This window comes from Apteryx rowi, unplaced genomic scaffold (assembly GCF_003343035.1).
Source record: "Apteryx rowi isolate R43461 unplaced genomic scaffold, aptRow1 scaffold_37, whole genome shotgun sequence".
Classification (NCBI taxonomy): domain Eukaryota; kingdom Metazoa; phylum Chordata; class Aves; order Apterygiformes; family Apterygidae; genus Apteryx; species Apteryx rowi.
In genome coordinates this window covers 3,325,370-3,348,484 of record NW_020450196.1, presented here as the reverse complement: position 1 = coordinate 3,348,484, position 23,115 = coordinate 3,325,370, and the positions used below count along the sequence as shown (strand labels likewise).

The 23,115-nt window shown below is 38.8% G+C and overlaps 1 protein-coding gene across 6 annotated transcripts in view; it reads right to left on the bottom strand.

Moving 5' to 3' along the window:
• FOCAD (focadhesin) overlaps positions 1 to 23,115 on the bottom strand; it is a 126,234-nt gene that overhangs the window by 15,909 nt on the left and 87,210 nt on the right. For all 6 annotated transcript variants that reach the window (XM_026073563.1, XM_026073559.1, XM_026073562.1 and 3 more), the window contains 10 exons: positions 22,164 to 22,256; positions 19,746 to 19,834; positions 17,680 to 17,721; positions 15,311 to 15,419; positions 13,305 to 13,421; positions 11,642 to 11,880; positions 9,848 to 9,937; positions 3,677 to 3,824; positions 1,120 to 1,239; positions 37 to 159 (listed from right to left, as the gene is read on the bottom strand). In XM_026073563.1, coding sequence (XP_025929348.1) covers positions 37 to 159; positions 1,120 to 1,239; positions 3,677 to 3,824; positions 9,848 to 9,937; positions 11,642 to 11,880; positions 13,305 to 13,421; positions 15,311 to 15,419; positions 17,680 to 17,721; positions 19,746 to 19,834; positions 22,164 to 22,256 — 1,170 coding nt within the window. The remainder of the gene's footprint in view (positions 1 to 36; positions 160 to 1,119; positions 1,240 to 3,676; positions 3,825 to 9,847; positions 9,938 to 11,641; positions 11,881 to 13,304; positions 13,422 to 15,310; positions 15,420 to 17,679; positions 17,722 to 19,745; positions 19,835 to 22,163; positions 22,257 to 23,115) is intronic.

Below are 23,115 nucleotides of genomic sequence, written 5' to 3'. Positions count from 1 at the left end.
AGAAAGTCCCCAAGATAAGAATTCTAACTCCCTTACCTCTGCAAGTACAATTTTAATCCAGGCTGGCATTAGCCTGTTACCCAGGTCTTCAGCTTTCCCATGACCACAAGCTGACAAACCATGAACGATCGTACCTAGAGCTAGAGCAAAACCAGATGTCTGTAAGGTAAAAAAGATGCATATTAAAAAATGTATCTTCCAAAGGACCATGTATTCTTCTCCTAAACAGAAAAAACAAAATCATATAACATTTCTAAGGCAGCACTTCCCATAAAATTAATCTTCTTTAAAAATACTGGATGCTTTCTTATTTTAAGTACTTGGTCATGTTAAGTGACACAGGATTTTCTGAGATTAGATACTGGTCTTTGGCACATATATTGGTTTGGAGACTTATTTTAGAGTGGACTTTCTGATGTGAAGATGAAAAGCAGTTGCAAAGGTAGTTTAATCTGACTTGCCATTTTCTGGATAAACATACTAGACGGATGGCCATCGTCGTAGCTGGCTTTGATTCTAAATGGTTGTGCTTTTCCTTCTTCTACACCCTCCCCCCCCCCCCGGCAAGCATTTAACAAAGAAGGAGAACAAGTACTGAAATACAGAGATTATTTTGGTCATTTTTACAGGGTGATCCTAAAACACTGAGGGATGAAACAGACACCCAGAAGAAGCTGTGGCTGTGGATATGATGTGTTGTCTGAAGTCTATGGGAAAGTAAAATTTCAGAAAAGCATAGAAAATGTATTTCCTACCAAGAAAAAGATCTTAATAAAAATGTTTTAAAAGAAACAATAATTGGCAAGGCACAGGAACTAAAGACACTATGAACTCAAAAGTACTAACTTCTCTTTTAAATGCAATCAAACATACATAAAATCTGTTTTAGCTTCACTCTTTGGTATTTGCTATACAGCTACAGGCAGTGTATCAGTGGAACAAATGGTCGTCATGGTAACTGCACTGTATGCACAACACACTCAAATGTTAGTCAATGCTCAAAACAGATCAWTATGTTTTCTTCAGATGATGGACTGGGTAGAACAGTATGCAATATGAAATACTTAAGAGACAAACAGAACTACAGAACTGAAGCAAAACCCAAACTCTGACTATGACCTGCTGATTACTTTCCACCAAGGTTTGCAGCTTGTTCATGGCCCCTTCAGCCTCTGCTGCTTCTATGATTCCAACACTGAAAGCAGAGACACAGGAACAGGCCACAGAATAGGCAAGGACCTGAAAAACAAAGTTGTTTAATTCTGATATCCAGAGTCTGATCAAATTCACAAACACACACAAAAAAATCATTAAGAAGGCTATCTTTACTTCCTCAGGGAGGTTTTATACTACCTGGTTACTACAGCAGTAAAACGTTATCATAAATTCTCAAATTTCACCTCAAATAGAAAGCTGTGTTTGCTGCTGCAGTTCTGGAGTTCTTTGTTTTTCCATATATCAGTCACACCTGCATTTACACAGTATATTTATTGTCTCTCAGGAGAAAGTGTTGAACTCTGATACAAACCAAATTCTTTGCTGTAAGAAGCAAATTTTATAATTCTGTCTGCTGCTGTCTGTTCCTTGTCCAGAGGTGATCTGCAAAGTATCTGCTATGAGGGCAGGGCCTGTGTACCCAGCAACAGCTCTCACACAACTCCTCAGTGCCAGAAACTGAGAAGCATCACTCTAAGCTTCATTCATTTTCTTCCTGTAAGCTAGTGGTAAGGCTTTCACTCTTCATTTGACACTCCACCAGTGGTAAAAGGGATGCTGGTTTTACTGTCTCATCAGAATCACAGATAATACATAGGACAGAATTTATAAAATACCACACGTAACTCATACTTCAACAAGAAAATCAATCTGCAGGAAAGGCAGGCTGCTGAGAGTATGTGTTCTATAACAATGGAGCAATGTGCTAGCATGGTAAAAAAGCCATGCCATCTTCAGTTTATATTTTCAGATGTTTATTGTTCCTAAGAAAGATTCATCATCTATGCTGACATTAGAAAAGCGCAACTAAAGCCTGGAAGTACTTGTGGTTTTGTTTCCTTAGGGCAAAATCCTGACCTTCCACAGAAATGAAGTTATTTTTCTCAGCATGAGTATCTGATCATTATCTATGTGAACATACACAGCATGCTGTGATCCCTTTAGTGCTACTAGCAGGCCCATAAGGACAAAAGAGGAGCATGTAGTACAACAGTCTCCCACACACAACGTATGGGACTAGGCTCAGATCCCCATGCAGAAGCATCCACGAGCGACACTGCTTTTCTGTTCTTCACTCTCAGACATGGAGGGTAAGGAAATGAAGTCTGGACCTTCAACAGGACAACTGTGCCAACTGCTTAACCTCATTTGTACAAAACTAAGCAACAGAACAGCATGTGACCATAAGGGAATTCAGAGATCCCCTACCTGTTGGGCAGGATTGCCAACAATTTGGTTTGGAAGAAGTAATGCCCATATCGGATCTCTCACTGCAGCAGGCTAAAGTTCTCTCAAGTATAGTATAGTACCTCAGCCATTTATTGCTCTGAAAGAGCCTCTAGTGCAYTTCAGATATAGTCAGATTCATCTCAAGGTCCTGGCCAAATTTTACTGCTGTAATTATCTATGTGATTCCTTACAGAGATTTTAACTGGAAAAGGCAGATTTTGCTTCTCATCTCGAATTACTTCATGATGTTAAATAGCTGCTGCATTTCTTCCCAGTATTTGCTGTATTGAACCCTGTACAGAGTTCGCACATCAGTTTAACTTCAGTAAAGCACTCAGAGATCCTCAGGGAGGGATAAATGATTTCACAGATATAAGTTATTTTAACACATGATCCATAAACAGCAAAAGGCTAATCCCAACACACACGAACTGACAAAAAAACCTAAACTCCATAAAATTATACATTTATTACAAAAAAAGAGCTTTCAGAACAGTACCAAGAAGGAAAAAGGAATGAACACTATCAGTATCTGTTAAATCCCTTAGAAAAACAGAGCATTATGAAACTCAGCCATACAGCTGCTGTAAGTTTACACACAACAAGGAGAGGTTTCCACGGCAAACACCTGCTTATTTTCATCCTTGCTTTCTGTTACTAACTTCTCCAGTTTTGTCAGCTTTCCTTTTCAAGTTTTACCTCAAGAAGGTTGTACACTTCTTGGTACAAGGACCCATGTCAGAAGTCACAGTAGTTRGCAAAATATATTGAAGGGCATGCTCAAACTTAGCACAGCTCAGTTTAAGCCTCCAAAGCAATGTTATAATAAGAACAGAAAACAGAGCTGTAGCAGCACTCAGTAGCACAAGATTCACATTAGTTAGCGACAGCAACTTTCAGAGAAGGACCTAGATGCACAGTTAAAAAGGTCCCAACTTTCGACAATTTCATTATGAGTTAAGGACCTAAAGAAGCACTCTGAATAATGATTTTATATTTTATCAGGCAGTTTCCTAATGTCTGCGCTGTATTATTGGTTATTCTAAAATTTTTTTGTTCAACAGATAGAAAACGAGGCTGATAGGGTAGAAAACATTAGAAATCAAGGATTCTAGTAAAAAGGGTGCATGAAATACCCAACGGATATAAAGCTTCAGTAAAGAGCTGAGTTATTAAAAGGAGGAAGCAAAGAGAAAGGAAGATTTAAAATCTGTGATAAAACAGACCATACCTCCTGGACCCATCTGCTTTGGTCCTCGCTGCCATCCAGGTAGTTACAGAGTTTTCGCAGTGAAGCAGAAACATGTACTCGCAATTCTGTTTGGCTGCTGTGACTCATATGCGAAAGAACAAGTCCCACTCCCAAAATACATCCAGTGCTTAAAGAAAAGACAAAAGAAAAAGGATTAAGGATGCCTTGGCTGCTCTGAACTCTTTTTTTTCACCACCAAATTAGCTTGGATTGCTGAGCAGTAAGAACTCTTGGTCCTCACTGATAATTAGGACAGTCAATTTTACAAGTGGTTTCTATTCCATATTGAGATGATCCTTCTAAGAAGACACAAGATGAAAAGAGAGCATGTGATGAAAAGGTAAGTTCAAAATAGCAAGACTTATATAAACAGCTTCCTTATTTCTTCTACTTTGGAAGAACCAATAGCTCTGTGAACAAACACATCATCTGGCAGGAGGGAAGTCTGGATCCAAACCTCTCCATCTGATTCATACCGATATCCCAAACTCTATGATACCCCAATTAAACACAATAATTGCAGGTTTGCATTTAGGGTCTGTTTCTCTCAGTCACATCTGCAAGAGATGTTTGAGTTTGCAAAAATGATTAAGCTACTGCCTGAGCCAGACAGCAGCTAAGAAGGCTGCATGGTCATGGTGTTCAGCTGCATTTCAGAACATAAGAGTTAGGTACACATTTTAACCCATATGTATTAAAATATATATACACACAACAGTGGACCAACTTCAACAGGGCAGACATATCCCAGCAGAACTAACAATTTGATGCTGAGGATACTCAGAATTTCAGCAAGGGGCACAAAGGTTTAAAGTACGTAATTTAATATGGCAGCTGATACAAATGCTTTCATGGTGTCTGACTCTTTTTTCAGATTTTGACCAGAAATTCCACTCTGGACTTGAGAATACTTTCTTACTAAATGCAGCACCCATGGCTCCCACAAAGAGTTCCAGTTTCCACAAGTCATCAACCCTAACGCTAAAGAGTTTTGTCAGAAAATTCCCAACCAGCCTTGGCTACCATCACAAGACACTAAGAGCACAATGGATACCCACTGCTCTGAAAAGTGCTCTCACTGCACAAATACAAAACAGCTGAAAGCAGCGGCTGTTACCTGAAGATGAAGCTGCCCTTTCCCTTGTGCATCTTCATGAGCATGCCAATGACCCACACTGCACACAGTAAATAGCCAACTGAACGTGGCTAGGATATTAGGCACTCTTTTAAGATTGTGCTATCCAATTCAAAAATAGGAAGTTATTGCTTTTACTTAGCTAAACAAAAAATAAACTTCTGAGAATAACTTCAGTCAGTTTCAAGCTAACATTTTTCAACAACTGGTGACCAGCATGGCTAGAATACTCAGTGGTATCTTTGCAGAACAGCCCCCTCCCCCCTTTTTTCCCCAGTGAAAAATATGCAACAAATCTCTGGAATCAATATTTATAAATAAGTAGTATACTTGAATTTATGAACAGCCAACAAAAAAAGGATATGGCTTAGAGCAAATCTGAATCATACACACTCACTCTACTACAAGTTTACAAAAATACACAGAAAGATTACTATGTTCCTAGTTAGAGTTACAATTTTTTTTTATGTTGCCATCACTTTGCAAAAAACAAAATGTAAGGGGGGACTGAAGCAAGAGCAAAATTTCACACACACTCTTTTTGTGAAGTAAAAAGAAAAAATACCGTAAAACTAGCAATCTTTAGCAATCTTTCTCACTTGGCCATCTTGTTTGTGACCTCCATAAAATGAACATTCACTTCACCAGCATGATATCTCAAATTTCCCAATATATTGCAAGTGTTTTACTGCCAGTATATCAGATACACTGCGCTACTGCCATTACCCATCTGTGAATCTATTGTCACCTCTCAACATGATAGCTTGGAAATGTACAGGGCAGTACAGTTCATCACAGCACAGCACAAAGGACTTCATGAGCAAACAGTGAAACAAAATAAAATGTTTATATCTTCAGGTGAAGGAAAAAATGACATTTTAAAGGGTTAAATGCTGATAATCCCAAGGTCCCTTGAAGTTTGGCGGGTTTCTCTAGGAACAGTAAAAAATTCTGATGACAGTTTTGGGTTGAAAATGCCTTAAATCCATATCAAACACTTACAGACCTTATGAAAACTCCATAAAAGCAAGTTGGTTTATTGCTCAGAATACCAACTTTAAGAAAGACTATTGCGCATGTCATGTTTCAGATTAACTTGGCTCTTCACTACACCTTTACTCAACACTTCAGTATCGGTATTCATCATTTATTCAATATTTCTCCAGTATTTATTCTAGCAGATACATGCTAGTTCTGCCATGCAATGGCTTTATATAAAAAGACATGTTTGTAAGGCTGTTGTAGAATTCATATTGAATAAGGGAAAAGTAATGGGCAAGCCAGAAAACATTACCACTCCTTGGTATTCTCAATAACTTTGTACAAGCAGACCCTTCAAAGGTCAGCGTTAACCCCATCTTCAACATGTCATGTTTTTCTTTGTCTGCAGAAAGGAGAAAAAACACAAAGCAAAACCTTGCAAGACAGGGAGCATACGTTCTGCTACGTTTACTATCCAAATGCTGTACTGTTACAATTGGATGCCTGCCTTTCATTTGGTTCTCATTCTTTTTTCCCCCAGTACACTCAGATTGATTTGAGATAATATATTCAACATAATCTAGGTAAGTAACTAGAAAAGTTGCTAACAGTTATGAATGCAAATGCTTGTTGAACCTTCCCTCAGTCTCTATGTACGAGAGGCTCGGGAAAAAAATGAGCTGTTTAATAGCTTCCATGACCAATGTCTGACAAAATCTAGTAGCATAAAGAACTGTATAAAAACACTTTCAAAAATCCCTCTTGTGGTATATATTACATAGATGTTTCATCATCCACACATCACCAAAAAGTGCTATATCAGTATCTCTTTTTAAACCATATTTATTTCATTTTCTACCTAACATAGGGGGAGATTTAATGTCCTCTCACACAGCTCCTGAAAATGTCTAAGCGCCTTCCACTTAAAATCATGTCTTAAGGCTCTGCAATCTCTGAAACTCTGTTTCAGACAAAAACTGAAGTATAATATTAACATATACTTATTTGAGATGGTTTCCCCCTCTTTAAAGATGATGAGTTTCACTGTTGTTTTCTTCCCCGTGTGGTTGAAGACAGATAAAAGAGTACTGAGTTAGAAGCACTATCCTCACAGTGACCTTTTCAAAGAGAAAACTTTTTAGAGTATTTCATGTAACTTRCACAGATGTACAGATCCTTATGGCACATAAGTAGACTCCCACCATGATAAAGCATTGGCTTAGGGAAAAAGATACCTGTTGCTTATTATTTATTAGAAATAGCTGTTTTCGTTATTCCTCTTCCCCCCCCCCCCAAAAAAAATAAAAATTCAAAACAGAATTCCCCTAAAAAACAAAAAACAACGTATATAATCAATATTTCTATCAAGGCTGACGTTATCAGTGAAATGTGTTGTGTGAGCTCCAGTTTGTATACTCACACACTTTGCTAAACTTTATTATCTAGGCACTCAAGGCAGAAAAACAAAACAAAAATAGCAAAAACTTCTTTATCTCAATGTGTGAGATGCCTCACCTAACACCCTAAAGAAATATATTACTAGGCAGAGACACGCATCTTTTAAAAAAATCAGGAGAAATTTACTGGTGAGTTAGAACATCTACTGTACAACAATATGCGAATGCATGTATATGCATGCATATGCATGTGTATGTATGCTACCAGGGTAGGAACAGGAGGTGGGCAAACAGGGGAAATAGGAATTAAAGGTTTATTTTCACTAGATGGCAGCATGATACAAGATACTGCCTTTGATAATTTGGCAGATCAGAGAAGTCAGAAATCTAAATTATGGCACAATGATGAATTTGTACTGGGAGTCTTATCAGCCCTCCTAGAATCCTATTAAACATAAGTAACCTCAGAGGAGCCCCATGAGGGGAAATGATTACTGCTGGCATTTAGAAAAAACGGAACTTCCTTCCTCCCCCATTTGTACAGCATGATATACCTACTCTCAAAAAACTTCCAACCTATTTTAACAGCAAACTTAGCATGGATAAAACACTCACATAAGGTAAACAGAAAGCTTATGTCCCACAATCAGCTGTGCCTATTGTAACTACAAGCAAAGGCTGAAAGAGCCCTTCCTTTAGAGATAACAGTAGTTCAGAGGTTGAGACATGCCAAACTCATACAAATAGTCTGCAACATTTGCAGCTTTAAATTACTTCTTTGCTCATGAAGCAGAGTGCTCATACCACACATCAACTTTAGAACTAGTTTTTTTAAAATGTTTCCATTATGCTCAGCATAAGAAATTCTTTATTACTCCTTTTCTTGCTTACCATTGCTTCATATTCTTCTGTTTGCCTCCTGCTGTCAGGGGAGTCTAGTTTGACTTTTCTGGGGGGCTTTTATCTCCAGCTAATATGTCACACAAACAATCAGCAATGGGTATAACAAAGTGATGTAGCTGATACAGCCACCTGTGCACCATGTGCCTTATTCTGTGCCAGCCAAAGGGCAATCTGAATCCTGACTAAGCTGTCCAAGCTCGTAGCCCAATGATGTGCAGCTGTGATCTCTCCAGAGCTTTTCAGAAGATCACTGGAGAAGGGGAAGGCACAAGGGAACTGGAATTATTGCTCTGTTTCCTTTGAAAGGGAAGAATTGGGTAGAAAAATGCTCAAAATCAAAGAAAAACCTATGCACCCACACTGAGGCATACAAACTAATGCAGCTCCTTCCCTACTCTAAAAGAGAAATAGCTACCACGGAAGTGAGGTACTACTGTGGCCACATGTTCATGGTGTGACTGTTCACCAGCAACTGATACATGCCAAGTGTTTTATTGTGCAAATTATTCCTGTCTTGCCAATGCTAGCAATTGAGTGACACCCTTCAAAAATTTCTTGCCCTCCTGGTGGGCTGCTCATCTCTTTGAGACACCTGAAGAAAAACTGCAGTTGGTGAAATGAAATCTATTTACTTTCCTCAGTATTCAACATGCCATCCATAGCTGTTAAATTAACAGCCTGGCCCTCCCAGATAAAGAAGCCAGGCAAGGCAGCTGCTCCTGGGCTCAGGCTGTATTGCTCCCACATGCACATTCCTGTAATGGGCTCCAAAGAAGCAGCAGCTAAGCTGCATTGAGCATCTTGGCAACGACTGAAGAGCAACAAGGAGGCACGTTCAGAAGTATCTTTCATTAATCAACATGTGCAGGTAAAATGAGCAACTCTGCTCCTAGAATTGGTGGTATGCTCCCGCTGCCTGTGAACAAGATTGTGTGGCTCTCTTAAACACGACCAACGTTTTTTCTTGTGGGCTAGTAGGGAACAGTGGTGTTAATTATTTCTTTTTACATTGCACTAGGGACTGTACGGAAGAGGCAGTGTATATGTATATACACCTAAATAAGCACAATTAACTCAGAAGAGATGGCAGAGCCAGAGGAACAGGCACAAGGAATATCATGAAATTCAGCTGGGATGAAGGCGCAGCTGTGGCTAGGCCGGCCTAGCGGCAGCTCCGCAGAACAGCACGGAGCCAGCGGCAGCGAGCAGGGCAGGGCCATGAGTGCCAGGCAGTGCTGAGGCAGCAGCGCTGGAGGCCATGCATGCAGGGCCAGCCCAAACAGAGCAGGGGGATTCCTCCCTTCTGCTCAGCACTCCCAGGCCCCACCGGGTACCGCCTCTGCCTGTGGCTAGTGTGGGGAGGTGCCACCGATTGGGAGGCAGCAGCAAGAGAGGGCACCAGGGGCTCAGGCCAGAGATGAGGAGAAACTTTTTCCCCCACCAAGGACAGCCTGGCAGTGGAGCCGCGCAGAGAGGTGGTGCTGTCTCTGTCCTTGGAGGGTGTCAAGCCCCAATGGGGTAAAGCCCTGTGCAACCTGGTCTGCTTTGGGCAGGGGCATGGACCTTCCAAGGTCCCTGCCAGCCCGCATGAGCCTGTGGCTCTACGAAAAGCGCTCAGGAATAGGCCATCTCCTCATCTTTACAATCCTCTGTGAAGAATTTACGGGTGAAAGTATTAATGAACAAAGTGGAGCTGAAAATAAAATACTATCRTCACTAATGAAAGAAACTCACTTGTACTCCAGACTGGTGTTGAAGCAGCAGTCTTCCAGTGCATCTAGGGACTTCATTAGAAGTAAGTTCATCTGTTGACCAGGTACATCACTACAAAGAAAACAAAACAAAAACCCCAAATCCTCCAAAACAGCTCTGCTCTTTAAACAATATAGGCTACCAGGCCTCCTGGTAAGACCAAACATGCCACTAAATACAGTTCTTTACTTTTTATAACAGCTTCTCATACTGGTCTGTAAGCAGCAACTGTATGACTTGTCATGTGCAACACATTCATACAAACATATTACAGATAAACAAATACAAAGCATATTATATTCAGACCTTAACTGGCACCCCATATTGCTATGACACCTTCAGAGAAACTCACAATTTTTACAACAAACATGACAGCAGAATGAAATTATATCTCCAAGTGCTGGAGAAAATCTCAGCTGGACTCTATTTATAAACTGAAAATTCATGATGGTTTTAGATATTAGGCTCCAGAAGTCTGTCTTTCTTCATCCCTTTGCCTTTACATCTCATTCCAAAGATGTCACAGGAATCCCGTTACAAAAACATGTCCACGGTCATCTTAATGAACACGACATCTTTAAGGTAAATTATCCCTATGATTTGGTATTAGCTATAGATACATCCTTATAAGTTTTACTGTTGGTTCATGTCAACACTTGGAAGAATATTTGAGATTAAGCTTTGAAATTATGCAGGGCGGTGAAAGAATAAAATCTGATTTGTTACAGTCCATAAGAAATTTTTAGATAAACGTCACATTAATAATCTCAATTCCCTCCTGACCCCAACAAAAAACCCCAGGCTCACATACTTCAAAACACCAAGATGATCTAATGTCATTTTCTCAGGAGCCTTTTAGTGCTTGTCTATAGCTTAGTTGTCACTACTGACCAATTATCCAGAGACAGTACATCCCCAAACTATGCTGCTGAGTTGAAGACAGAAATGCATCAAGACAGCAAAACATGAATATTAGAACAGATGAATGGGGCACAAAGCTTTAACATAGGCAGATGCTTCAAAAACCTTAGTTTCACGGAGCGAATTAACAGCTGATGGTCAAATGTGTTTGAAATCCTTGCTTGTGCAGCAATTATGCTTGTATTATGGGTATATAGACAAACACAATCCCAAGCAGTCAAGGGGTTGGAGGTATATAAAAACAAACCTACATCTTTCAATTTCTTGGAATGATCTGAAGTTTGAGACCATAATCCTGGATTGAGGCCAACTTTCTGGAAAAGAGGCATTTTCTACCAACTTCAGAACATCCTTTTGCTGCCAACACAGCAGTAACAACACACCTCAGAGACAACGCATTACACTGCTTGTCTTGTAGCTGCGTCTCCATGTGCATAATTTACATGATGTAAGTGGACACTAGTTTGTGTGCAGAACATTGCTTAGAAAAGAACCAGTGAGAATTTGGAATTATTTTACAGAAACATCTCCCAGGGCAGCTAACCCCCTTAAAAAGAGTTATTTGTGTGGCTTGTTCAGCTGACTGACTTGCACAAGCAGTTTAGGATATTATAAAAATTAATCATTCATCCTGAAGAAATGGCAAAATATTTAGAGAAAAACATTCAGCAAAACACAGAAGAGGAAAAAAGACGATGAAAATAAATGAGGACATCTTTTAAGGAATGTTGCAAAGCACCTCAAGAATCATTTGACTATGACTTGTATATACTTTACTCCTCAGAACTTAAATGCCACATGCAGGGAAAAGGAGAAAGGTATTTGCACACCTGTGTTACATATGGCAATCCCTACCTGACTTTTTCTTCACACAAACGTGAGATAAACATTCCCAAAGCAAGGCCCATATGGATTTGAACAGCTTGAGACTCATCAGCATTTGGTTTCCCAGGTAACCTGGCAGTCAGCATACTCAGGACTTCTTCAACCTTCTCCTTGCATGATACAATGAAAACTGGCACCAGGAGAGACAAAGCAGTGGCTGCGCAGCAACGAGCTATAGCACTCGCTGTATTTTCACCAGAATAGGATTTCTAGAACAAAATATAAAAGAATTTTCTTCTTTTCCTCCTGGGGAAAGGGGATAAAATTCCCTTCCAGCTAATAACATTCAGCATTTTAGGAGTTTAATAAATATGTATGCACCAAACAGCAGCCCAGCTGTATCACAATCTGGCAACAAACAGTTTGTCATGGCATTGCCAATGGCATCATTTCCATCTGCCTTAACTTGAAACCAGTTTAAAATTATGGTAATTGAGAACATAATCTTTAAGTGTAAATAAGATTAAGTATGGAATTGTAAACAAAGGATGAGGCACTGCACTAAATCAGTGATCTATATCCCCTATCAGGGATGACAGAGGTCACATGCCATAGCTGATTCAGATTCATTAGCAATTTTCAGCTTTTTGACACAAACTTTTCATTGACTGGACTAGATGCAGTTGCTTTTTATGCTCCCCATCTCTTCAAAGAGGAGGGAGACAGGGAAAGCAGGAGAGCAAGAGAGATAACATTGTAAAACTGTTCATCCATTTAGAGTGACCTCATACATGAAGTACCATAGGGAGTATTTTATTGTTCTTCCTTTTCAATGTATGGTAGGTCACAACAGGAGAGAGAGCAGTAGTTTCATCAGTTTGCCAACACTCCCCCAGCTAGCTGTCTCAGACTTCTTGAGAAAAACATCAGAACTGTCACAGATATAACAAGAAGTAAACCAAAATTCAGGTTAGAAAACATCATGATGCATTAGCAGACCAGTACGTGTCCCTGCAGAACCCAAGCTCCCCCTCTATCCATGACACCATGAATCTCCAACCTGGTAATTCTGACCACAGATAGTTGAGAGCTAACTATACCTATTTCTTAAGGTCTATATTGAGCTTTCAGTCCATCTCTCAATCCTATTTAAAGAACTGCCCGATACTTAAATCTTATATGGCTTGAGAATCTCAGGCTGATTATCAGACTGAAATCACATATGACATAGTTTCTACTGGTCCTTCGGTGTTCAAGAGATATTGTAAAATGAGAAGAACTACTAGATTTTGAGAAAGCCAGCATTTCAGAGCCTGAAGGCATGCTCTCAGAATCACTCAGAAGTTTGGTACTGTGGTCTCAGAGTCTGTTTATGTTAGAATGTTTTGTTTCTCAAATGCGTGCAGAATACACCCAGGGTTTTGTCTTTAATTTTATGCATTTATATCTCATGTGGTTTTTACTTCTTTGGTAATAAAAAGAAATATTCAGTGTAAGACCAGAAATAAGTAGAAAACACCTTAGAAGAAAAAAAGAAGGTTTTTTTGATTCTCCTATATTATGACTATTTCAAGGACAAACAGAACCAGGAAACTCCAGACTAAGCATTCTAAGCATGAAATCCAGACATATTCTCTTGCCTTTAACATCACTTGGTTAAATATCTTAGGTGTACTTGTGTTTCTACACATACCTGGTAGAACCATGGGAAGACTTGACCTTTAGGGTGATAGCGGCTATTCACAATACTAAAGAGGGTCTCTATGACCATAGAAATCCAATGCTTTGTGGGAAGAAAATCATGTTCAGCCTGTAAGTGATAAATGTAATATAAATCAAACCCAAATAATCATCTTTTCTTAAACCAGTTCCTACCTGAACAGAAGCTCTCCAGCCATGATGCATCAGCAAAGAGGTTATACTGCCACTCTTATGCATAGCAAGTAGCATGTTTTACATGACAAATCCCTCCCATAGACACTATTTTTGATCAAGATACTATACAGTGAAAGCAAAAGTGACAGTAGTAAGAGAACCCCAGAATAACAGCGTGGAGAAAGTCCACAAACATTCACAACTGCAAACTCATACAGCTCAGTGTTGGCATATTACTGCTTTCATGAATTCTCTCAGCCCATGCAAAATACAATGTAGCCACACAAAGTGAGTATGACTATTTGAGTAATTTCAGCTTGGCTGTAAACCACAAGAGTCTCCAGGGATCTTACAATTATGACAGGAACACTTAAATTCTTCTCAGGTAGCTACCATATACAGGCAGACAAAAGCTCTTGTTTAAAATCAAGACTCCATCTCCCTACACACATTTGTTAAAGATGCAGCCAATAATAAAAGATATTAGAAAAATATATCATACACACCCATTCATACACACAAAAACATTCAGGAAGCTCAACTTGCTCTGTGACACAAAACTATAATGCATCCATGTCATAATAATATCTAGCTTAAATGATGCTCTCTAAAGATGGTACCTTGGACTGTGATACACTCTCCTGCTAATAGAGTACAAGGTCCCTATTACATGTGTGGCTCAAAAGTCCTTTTCCCTTTTCAAAAGGTATAAATCAGACCAATGTTGAGGATGGGATGGCAAGAGAATGCATTTTTCACAGATGTAAGGAGCGGTGTATTTCTTGATTTTAACACCAGGAGGAAAATAGCAATGAATGGCTGCCGGATTGCCACAAATAAGTAAGTCTCAGATGCTGAGCAAACATGGATGAATGGAGCCTTTCAGCATGGAAATGAGTTATTGTAATGTTTTACAAATGAGGAAATAAGCCTAACTAGAAAAAGTTCTTTCTCTCACAGGTGTATTTTTCATTTCTCCACAAATTGTTTTAGCTTCCTTCTGTAAGCCACTCTCTATATGATCATATGCATTGTGTCACACTGTGGAAACTCTTCCACTACTAGCCAGATCAAAAATATCGCATTCAAAGTGGCCTTCAAAAAGAGTACATAATACTAGCTGAACAAGTTAGTACATCAAAACAAGAATTCCAGGTCACTAGAAGTCAAAAAATTAATTAAACCAATAAAAGACTCCCAGAGCATTATCCTTCTTTCCTTAGAAGTCTTTATCCTTCTGGAACCATTAGCAGAAGGATGCACATATCAGTGCATGCATTTTACCCAGCCTACAGCAGACAGCTGTTGGGTCTGAGGTTTTCTTTGGCTGAAGGAAAAAGGTTTTTTGGCTTTGGTTTGGTTTGGCTTTGGCTTTCTTTGGTTGGCTTTAGGCTCTCTCTTACCCATGCATGGAAAAGTTGGATGTTCACAGTCACTACAACATCAGGACATGCTCTGTCAATGCCAAAATAGGAAGACTGTCTCATATACCACCTTAAAACACACTGTTGTAACTGACTAAGAGATGAGAAAAGAGGCTAGGCCTCAGTATCCATTAGCATTTATCACATCTGTCAAGACTGACAATAAATGTGTTAGTCATTGGGTTTCTCATGAGAAGGTGCCTACTCTGACTGAAATCACCAAGCTGTTTTGTATGGATCACATGAGAGCTACCAGATAGCATCCACTGAGCATGGAGAAATTCAAACCTGAAAGTGTGCAGGACTGCATACGCACTTGCCAGCCCCCTGAACACCTGGTCTCGTTGCTTCATTATATTCCCCTAAGAGTACAGAACTTCTTTTTCCAAGATTGACTCACCTCAGGCATCCCTTCAGTGTCTGAGGAGAGGCTGCTTTCATGTTTGGCTACTGCAACCGCAAGACCAGTTAAGGCTAAGAGAGAGTTTCCTTTCACCACTGGGCTGTCTCTGGATGGAAAAAGGCAAAGAAGAGTCAAGAAGCATAACAGAGATGCAGGCAACAAAACACACCTCAGTGCAGGGAAGTATGTGCTACAGGTAGTCTGATGGGGAACAGACTCCTTAATTAACACAATCTTAAGCCTAGGAATTTTGTTGGGTTGTCTCTTGGCTCAGCAAAAGCATATCATATTTCATCTTCAGAAATTAGAGAGAGAATGGCGGAGAGAAAAGCATTTCATTTTTCTTTTCTCACTTGTCTTCTATAAAAAGCCTGACACACACACACACACACACACGAGTTGTATATAAACAGAAATCTGCTGCCACTAAAATGAGAACTGTGATCTCGTACAGCAAATGGTATCCTGAGAAATGCAGTAGTTGGTCTTAGTACCAGTGCTACACAGGATAACACTAAAAGCTCTTCAAATAAGAGAATGCTAGGCAGGCAGGTTGTACTGGACCAATGATACTGATATGTTAGTACTAGGCCAAAATGCAGCATACTACATTTTCTGGATCAGTCTTGCATTTCTGAAAGAACTTCCTCAATTATTGCTGTAAATATATACCCACTCTGGAAATTTAAGAATTTCTTCCTGTCCTCAAATATTTCATTTTGACGATGAAAATATTTCTGAATTTTTGTTTAGTTTTATTAATAATACACACAAGGATCTTAACAGAATGTCACTGACCTTTCCGGTTTGAAACTCTGAAGCTATCTCCTTTCAGATAAGAGATAACCTCAGATAATTACAATTAGGTGGCTAGTTAAGTTCTTTTAAATTTCCCCATATATGCTACATTGAATCATTTCCTAATTTACTTATATAGCCTTTTTTGTTGTTGATTATCAACTTTTAAGTGGTTATACTTCATGATGTACCTCAAACTGAGAAAAACTTCTGAAACACTCTCACAAAAACTGGATGCTGTAATTTAATTAAGGTAAAAACCATCAACCTAGCACCAGGAGGAAAAAGAACAATGTCATATCTTTTACTGAAAATATGAAGCAAAATAAATATTGTCTCAACTTTATCACTGTGTCAGACTAGGAGAAAGCCAGCCAACACAAGAAGTTCTAAGCACAGGAAATCCTTTTCATGTTACCTAAAGAAAATTCACCCCTCCTTCCCAAATTATGAAGTGCTACTCCCTCAGTTAGTTTTGCCAACAAATTTCTACAACTAACATCATAGCTTTCATTCTGACATCCAGAATGATATATTTAAAGCTTATTATTTTGCCCTTCCTTTACTTATCTCTTTCTACTACCGTACTTTAAGTTAATACATGCAATTACTGAGTAGCTAAAATATCAAACAGATATCCAAATTTCATCCCTCTTTAGCTGACTCTTCCAAGAAGAAGTGATAAATGAGGAACTGGAGGAACTGGGAATATTTTCAAGACCAGATTAAATATAATCTAAAAAAGGGAAAAAATGTTCAAACTTTTATAGAAAGTCTTAATATTTAAAATCTCCAGAACTCTGAACTCCCAGCAGTATTTCAAACCAGTCCCCTAGACAGTTCAAGATAGTACCAACTCTCATATGATCTGTGTAATTTCAATATAATTCTGTCACTGAAGACATCTTTATGATATAAGGTTTTATAAGAATTTGTTCTTAAGAAAACTCAGTGTTTCTGACACTTGTGTGCTCTGGTGTAAGCGGCCAATTTGAGGTTAACAAAGCAGAAAGCACAGTAAGAAACTAGTTGCCAGTGCAGGGTGAAAGAAAGAAGTCAAGCTATTCTAGCAGAATTTCAAGGAAGAGTTAAGATGATGCTCTTTGCTGCCTGAAAGCCATGTGCTAATTCCAGTACCAAACAAACAAGCCTAGCAAAATCTGAAAACATAAAATTTCCTGTCTTTTGTCTGAGTACAATAAAAAACCCTTAACAGAAAGAGACAGTGGGATAGTTCTGAACAGACAATACTTCACTATGGACCAGCTAGCTTCTAGATAAACTTTGTAACTTAAGGAAAACAGGATCTGCTATTTAAAAAAGGAACAGACTAATAACACATATGACACTAAACAGGTTTTATTCAAAACATTAGGCATAGACCTTTCTAATGACTTAGCTAGTGGAAAAATGTTCAACATACAAGCTGGGAAGAGTTCCTTTCCTGAACAGCAAGGATGTGAAATCAAGAAATTAGCAGACAGTCAATTGCAAGATATACTATCTTATATCTTCTGTCACAAAAGAGAACACAGAAGAATTAATTCTCATCTGTAATAAATACTTACTTTGAAGCACCTTTGATGACATCAGTCAACATATCTCTGACCCTGCAACAGAAACAGAAAGAATGTACACTATAGACATTATACCACAGCATGAATTCAGCTAATTTCCCCATATGCCCTACATATGGCCATTCTAGGTCAATACATATCTCATTCCTCATGCAGCTATTACAAGACTTAGCACAAACTAATCACAGGTATCAAAGTGTAAACAGGGTCACCTGCTACCCAATGTTTTTTTCATGTTCCTGTGCAAACTATTACTGTTGTCTCAAGGGCTCTTACCTGACTTCACTTTTTGGAAAATGCAAGTTCATGCAATAGCCATAAATCTGCCCAGTGAGCTGTTATGCATAGCTTTCGAGATCACTGTACTATGTCTTGGCCTAATAAAATGTTTTACAAAGGACAACCATAACAAATTATCCAATATTTATTATAATCCTGGAAACCACTATGGACATTTATGCTATTAGGCAGTACAATAACCTGAATGCATTTAAATGAAAGCTATAGGAGTAGTTACAATTTCTTATATATTGCTGTAGTTGATTTATAATAGGCTACTTGTCTGCATTTATTTGGTTTTGCATCTATACCAAGAGAGAAGCAGAGATGCAGTAAAGCTTCTATACTGCCAGGTTTGGGTGATGAAAAGAAAATTCTGTATACCAAAACATACAATATCAATTAGTAAATCCTAGCCATGACTGTCATTGTACACAAAAAGATACTCTTCAGTCACAGTTCCACAGCACATAAGATTGTTTTATGATACACGCATTTTTAGAGTCCATAGGTCACTCAGACTTTAAAAAAATCCAATCAGTATTTCCTTTGTAAGCACACTATTTTTGCATACAATTTCAAACCTGCCCTCAACGGAAACAGCTTGGCAAATATCAGCGCAACACTGCACAGCACTAACACAATAAAGCATTAACATTAAATCCACATTAAGCTGTCTGCAGCCAGGTTAAATTCAATGGGCAGCACTTAAATGCCTAATGGGTACTGAAGTTATTTAGAGCCTTGAAGAATGAAATCTGTTCATTTTTCACATAGCTTACATTAATAAAATCAGGAAATACAAAGTAGAATTCAGACTAGGAGAAATTTACAAGAGCAGTATTGCATCTCTCTCCCACCTGGAAAATGCTTCCTCCTTATTCCCTATCAAGAAAGGTATCAGGTAGAGCAAAACAGAAAATCCTGCTACTACTACATAAAGAACCTACTCTGTAATATCCATCATTCTGGACCTTCTTATGAAACCATCTAATCCAGGCTTAGCTAGAGTAAAACAACAGACTCTATTTTGTCTATTTTGTATTCCTTCTATGGAAGCAATTTTGTATTCCTTCTGTGTGGGACTTAGTAAGACCTTTTTGATTAAACAGGGCAAAGATCTTTTTGGTTTTGTTTGTACTAGTTTTGTTCACAGTACACTTATGGACATGCACAGAAACAGGCATTTATACTGTCTAAAGATACCTTTTCTCTCCCTCTCTCTCTCTCTTCTCCCCCACCAAGTGCACAGGCTAAATCTTGAGAGGCTGTAAGACACACAACTCAGCCAACTGAAACAGAAGTAGCTGAGGATATGATCAGAGTGTACATTACGTGCTTGATTTTAAACAGTATCTTCAGGCTCAGGAGTACCAACTTACTATATGAAATGAGGTCTCTCCCCTCAGGCCATTACTACACACACTGTACCATGGCTTACGTTTCTTGCATCAAGCCATTTTCAGTGAGGCAGTCGCTACAAGTAAGTTTTGCCTGTGTTTTAACATAACACAAACCAAATGTAATTTCCCCTTCCTTCATGCTGCTCTCCCTAGAAAGTTTCAGACAATGTAGAGGGGAAGGTACCTTTGAGTACAAACACCCTTACAGACAATTCCTCAGTAGCCTCTTTTTCCAGATGGACCTTATATCTGTTTTTTGTCCTTAGTCCTCATACAGACTGTTAACTTGCAAAATTAAAGCCTTTGAAGTATCCCCTTCCTCTGCACCCTCACTTGCCATTACAAGTGATGAGCAGCAGACAGGCATTTCCTTACCAGAGCCAGGCTGTAAATTGTTTGTACTGCACCTCTTCAGGATCTTCTTTTCCATGTTTTAACTGCATCTCTAGCTCTGCCTGTCTCCCCTGCAGAATCACAGCATAAATCAGGAGAGGATCTTAAATGGCCAATCATCACAACTGGCTTTCTTCAGGGAACACTTGAGGAACGGATATAACCTTTCCATTGAGGCTACTTCATCAGCAAACCTAATTTTTTTTGATACAGGATACCATTGTAATACACAATACAATAAGTAAAAGAATTTGCAATTTCTGATTCTGAGTGAGGAAGGCAGCTGCAGATGGCACAAATGGCCACAGATACTGAGACATCCCTTCTAGACCATGGGAAGAGAAGTCCCCCTGGAAGGTGGAAAGAGTACAACGGACAAAGATGATTTAGATGTCCACTACCTAAAATGAATTCTGACAGCAAAACACCAGTTTCTTGATTCATTACTTCAAGCAAAACTCATCCTTCTCCTTGTTATGACCTGCCTCCTAGTAACCTTCTGCTACAGTTCTTCCTGTACCTCAAAGAATATAGATTCTGGCCTCTAAGAAGTGTTATCTGAATACATTACGCAGCTTTGCCTTACAGACAGGTTGAGTCTCAAACCTTGAGACAACTACTGCTCGTCTTGGTTGAGTTGTCAATTGTTGCTCCTTGGAAGGTTATTATGCCTTAATTGAAAAATACAGGCTCATAGCAGTGTTTTTCAAATACTGAAGACTTGCAGGTTGGATGTTCATAAAAATCTGAGAACACAAGGGAGTCAATCCTGCAGACTCCAAAGTGATTAAAGGAACAGGAATAATATATTGATTAAAGAGAAGGCTGCACAAAAACTCTACCCTGCTCTCAGAAGCATAACATCAAATGGGACTTTATTGTATGCTTAAACTGATTCCAGTTTCCCAGAACACTTAAAACACTGGTTTAAATCGCAGACTAAATCAAGGTTCGTAGGATCATCATGAAGTTGGGTTCAGTCCCAAGAACATGCAAACTGGCAGAACTGTGCAAGTATGTGAGCAGTTTTAATAAAGACAAGAGGATTTTCACGTGCACAAAGGGGAAAAATCCTCACACAAGTGTTTTGGTGAACTGTGGAGAGACTACCTAACCTTAGATAACCAAACCCGGACTTCTTTGCACCTCAGTCTCCAAACGGAGAAAGGATTACTGTCCTGCCTGCCCAAAAATACTGTTATGTACTGAGTCTGTACAATCACAGACTACTTAGCTTATACTGTAATCTCTTTTGGCCATCTCAGAGGAAACATGCTATAGAAGCATACAAGTAAAAATATCTTATCTCAGTTAAAAACAAAACAAAAAAAAGAAGTCTGCAGCGAGGGGTTTCAAAAGCAACAAAACTAGGTTCCATTGCCCTGAAAAAAGGCAGGAAATCCTAAAGAGGTTTCAGAACCAAGTCTGGGAAATGCCAAGGTTCTCATGAAATCTTGCGTCAGAGGTGAAGAAATGAAATAGAAAAGTAATTAAATGCAGTCAACAATGGCTCCCTCTGTAGTTAAGATTTAAAATTACAATTTGAAAAGCAGGCAACTGCTTTGTAAAGGGGCTCAGTTCATAACCTGACATTTGCTAATGGACAAGATACAACTTGCTTCAAAAACATTAGAGAAGCACATGCTTTGCTATACAGTAAAACAAGGAACAGCAAAAGATTCTGGAATTTGCTCAGCAACCTGACCTGCTCACACTGTGAGAACAGCTGAGGTGGCCTAGAAATACAGAAAAATAAGCCCTTCTAGCAGCACAAAGGGAGCCTTCTGGAAGGGAGCTACCTGTTACAATTTCTTAGATCATTTTTCTGTGGAAAAAACAAATGATGCTACTTTAGCCTACAAATCAGGTCAGCTCATCTAATGAAAGAGAGGTTTTAGGATAATTTCTGTATTTCCTACTGTTTGATAGGGTGGAAAATTGAAAGATTAATCCCTCAGAGTATGGCAGCGTATCACAACTGAATAAGAGAGAAGTTACATTTAATTAACTATTTCTCAATAGCCTTTGTCCACTTCGTGATACTGTCATTAGGACATTTCCATCCATAATAATAGGTTAGAATTCAAGTTAAAACCTCATGGTTTAAAGAGTCAGCTGCAATTGGAACAACTGACCTACTGGAACTTGGCACAGGAACAAGGCTGCAAGAATCAGAACTGTAAGCAGAAATTATACCTGTATGACACACATCTCAGATCCTGCTGCCATTAGCTGAAGACTCTCCTTATTTTTATGTCATTTTCATAAACCTTATTAAAAAACCTTAAACTTAACTTTTACATTATTGTTACTTGTATGAATGCTCTTACTTGCAAGAATGAAAATTTATACAGYTTTAATGAACATTAACATGCATATCATCATCTAGCTCAAAATTACCTGCAAGACCGCACTGTATGTTCGACTCATAAATCCCAACCAGGACTGGGGCATCAGTATAGAGCGGTGCCATTCAGAAGGCTGAATGTTAACCTGTGCAACACATTAGAAAGGGTAGAAGTGGTTATATCAAGTCTACTAAAAATAATTCAAAACCATGTCCATAATAGGTTAAAACTATATACGTTTTGTCTTGTGCTATACTTTCATTCCCCAAGGAAAAATTTAATGCTAAAATGAAGGACAATCTACATATGACTGAGGGACTACCCCAGTCTCTCTCAATAAAATTAACAGGTTAAAAGCTTCATCTTTTGGTCATGAAATCAAAAAACCACTGAAACCAAGTGACTTCTGTTGTTACACAAACACTAATACACTGGCTAAGAGTTTAATGGTCTGATCCTACAAGCATTCAGTCCCTGCTGTACTGATTAGTTCAAAGAGAGATGGACACTTTACTTCAATGGATATGTAAAACGTGTTCTCCAGCCTGTGATTTGCTGACAGTATTTTGCTCATGCTCACAGATATTACGCATGGCTGTCAAATATTAAAACTGATATCATGTTCTCTTTTCTGTTTGTACTAACAGCAAGTTACTTTTTCAACTTCATTACCCAGGCCAGCCAGGACTGGATGCTTCAGGTAGTTCAATAGATTGACTCAACTAATTGATCCCAGAGAGAGCAGTGGAATTACATAAGGCAATAAACACAACATTTGGTAGCACTGGTAGGGAAAAATGCATACATAACAAAGATGATAGTGCAGTTTATGTTTATGATAGTTGTTGGACCTCCTAGGTGCCTTTAAAAGCTTTAAACACACACCTAAAATAAATCCAAGTAGATGACTACTAAACACAGGGGCGATGATTCAAAAGGCGTCAGTATACATAATGGGGTATGTATAACCATGTCCAAGTACATAATTCAAACGTTTTTACAGA